The sequence below is a fragment of the Solanum tuberosum genome, unplaced genomic scaffold (assembly GCF_000226075.1).
Source record: "Solanum tuberosum cultivar DM 1-3 516 R44 unplaced genomic scaffold, SolTub_3.0 scf00237, whole genome shotgun sequence".
Taxonomy (NCBI): domain Eukaryota; kingdom Viridiplantae; phylum Streptophyta; class Magnoliopsida; order Solanales; family Solanaceae; genus Solanum; species Solanum tuberosum.
In genome coordinates this window covers 506,638-508,179 of record NW_006239161.1, presented here as the reverse complement: position 1 = coordinate 508,179, position 1,542 = coordinate 506,638, and the positions used below count along the sequence as shown (strand labels likewise).

General features: G+C 36.7%; 1 protein-coding gene across 1 annotated transcript in view; it reads left to right on the top strand.

Annotated features, from left to right (window-relative positions):
• LOC102599956 (probable glutamate carboxypeptidase 2) overlaps positions 1-1,542 on the top strand; it is a 26,163-nt gene that overhangs the window by 11,698 nt on the left and 12,923 nt on the right. Inside the window, exons 5-7 of the mRNA XM_006356883.2 lie at positions 351-438; positions 565-648; positions 912-1,000. Of these exons, the coding sequence (XP_006356945.1) occupies positions 351-438; positions 565-648; positions 912-1,000 (261 nt within the window). The remainder of the gene's footprint in view (positions 1-350; positions 439-564; positions 649-911; positions 1,001-1,542) is intronic.

Below are 1,542 nucleotides of genomic sequence, written 5' to 3'. Positions count from 1 at the left end.
CCCCCTGTTTTCCACCACTAATGTGAAGCATTTTTGAAACGGTAAGTGACTTACAAATTTGGTTGAGCAAGTACCCCTCATTGCAAGTCTTTGCATTTGGAAAGAGTTCTTTATCCTCTGTAATAGCATTTTCTAGGAGACTGAAATGTATAGTACCTATCTTCAATAATAAGATCCCTTTTGTAACCAATTCTAAATGTTGCTAAAATTCTGTTTCTCCTCGGTTTCTGGCATGGACAAATGAGGGATTCCCTTGCATCCATTTGTTTCCATGATTTATTGTCCTCTTTTATCTTCTCTTCTGTACTCTTCTAAGCTGCATGCAAGTGTGATGGTCTTTGCATTTGCAGATTCAACGTCTTAGTGGAGTAGATTCAGACTTTTCCCCGTTTTTGCACCATGCAGGTGTTCCTTCTGTTGATCTGTACTATGGCAGAGGTATAGTGCTTCCATTCTTAGCTAAACCAGACCAAACCCAAAATCATCCAAACAGTGTGATTTCAGTGCATCCAAGGTACATTGTGCCCCATATATTCTTTAAATGATTTTGTTGTTCTCTTGCAGATTTTCCAGTATATCACACAGCATTTGATTCCTACAACTGGATGGTAAACTTTGGGGATCCATTCTTTCAGCGGCATGTGGCAGGTAGTTACTTATTTTATGTAGTAGCTTTAAATGTTTCTGTAGCTTATTGGAAGCTACCAACTTTGTATATATGTTAGATGCATGTATTACCACTTATCTTATCAAAAAAATAAAATAACTTAAAGGTATTTCTTTATATCTAAAATTGCATATGGTTGATCTACATTGATACAAGTTTTTAGGGTTTCATTTTTTAATCTTTGGATTTTGATGTCATGCCATGGAGATGACATGCTTTTCTTTGTTCCTCCCTTTGCTCACAGTGACAGGAGTGTGGGGACTTCTTGCGTTTCGCCTGGCTGAGGATCCGATTTTACCTTTTAACTATCTCCCATATGCTGCTGAGCTGCAGGTAAAGAAAGTTTAAATTTTGAGGGTTTCACTTTTGGAAGCATAATCTATTGTTAATACCTCTGACCTACCATTAAGATGATTATGTTGGAGTGATTTGTTGCTCCCAAAAACCAATGGGATCTGTGGCTTCAAGTGCAAAACTCTTAGCAAAACGTCTGAACCCCTTCAAAAATGACCTTGGGATCTATTTATTGACTAGGAAAAACCTTCAGAAGAACTCTCCTAGTCAAACTTGGAATCAGCCAGAATTAGACTCTTTTTTTTTTTCAGAATTGGTAAACATTGTATTCTTCAGCATTAAGGATATGCTGGGGACCTTTAGAAAATCAGAAAAGAACAAAAAGCATAATACTTACAAGGATCCTAAGAATTCTAAAAGTTGATCTGAATCCTCTAATCCTATCTCTTTACACCAAAAATATAGAGATACAATGCAATTCCATTTAACCTTGTGAATGGAATTGGATATATCTTCAAAATTCCTACTATTCTTCTCCTTCCACACTGTCCACCAAATGCAATGTGGAATCAAATTCCACC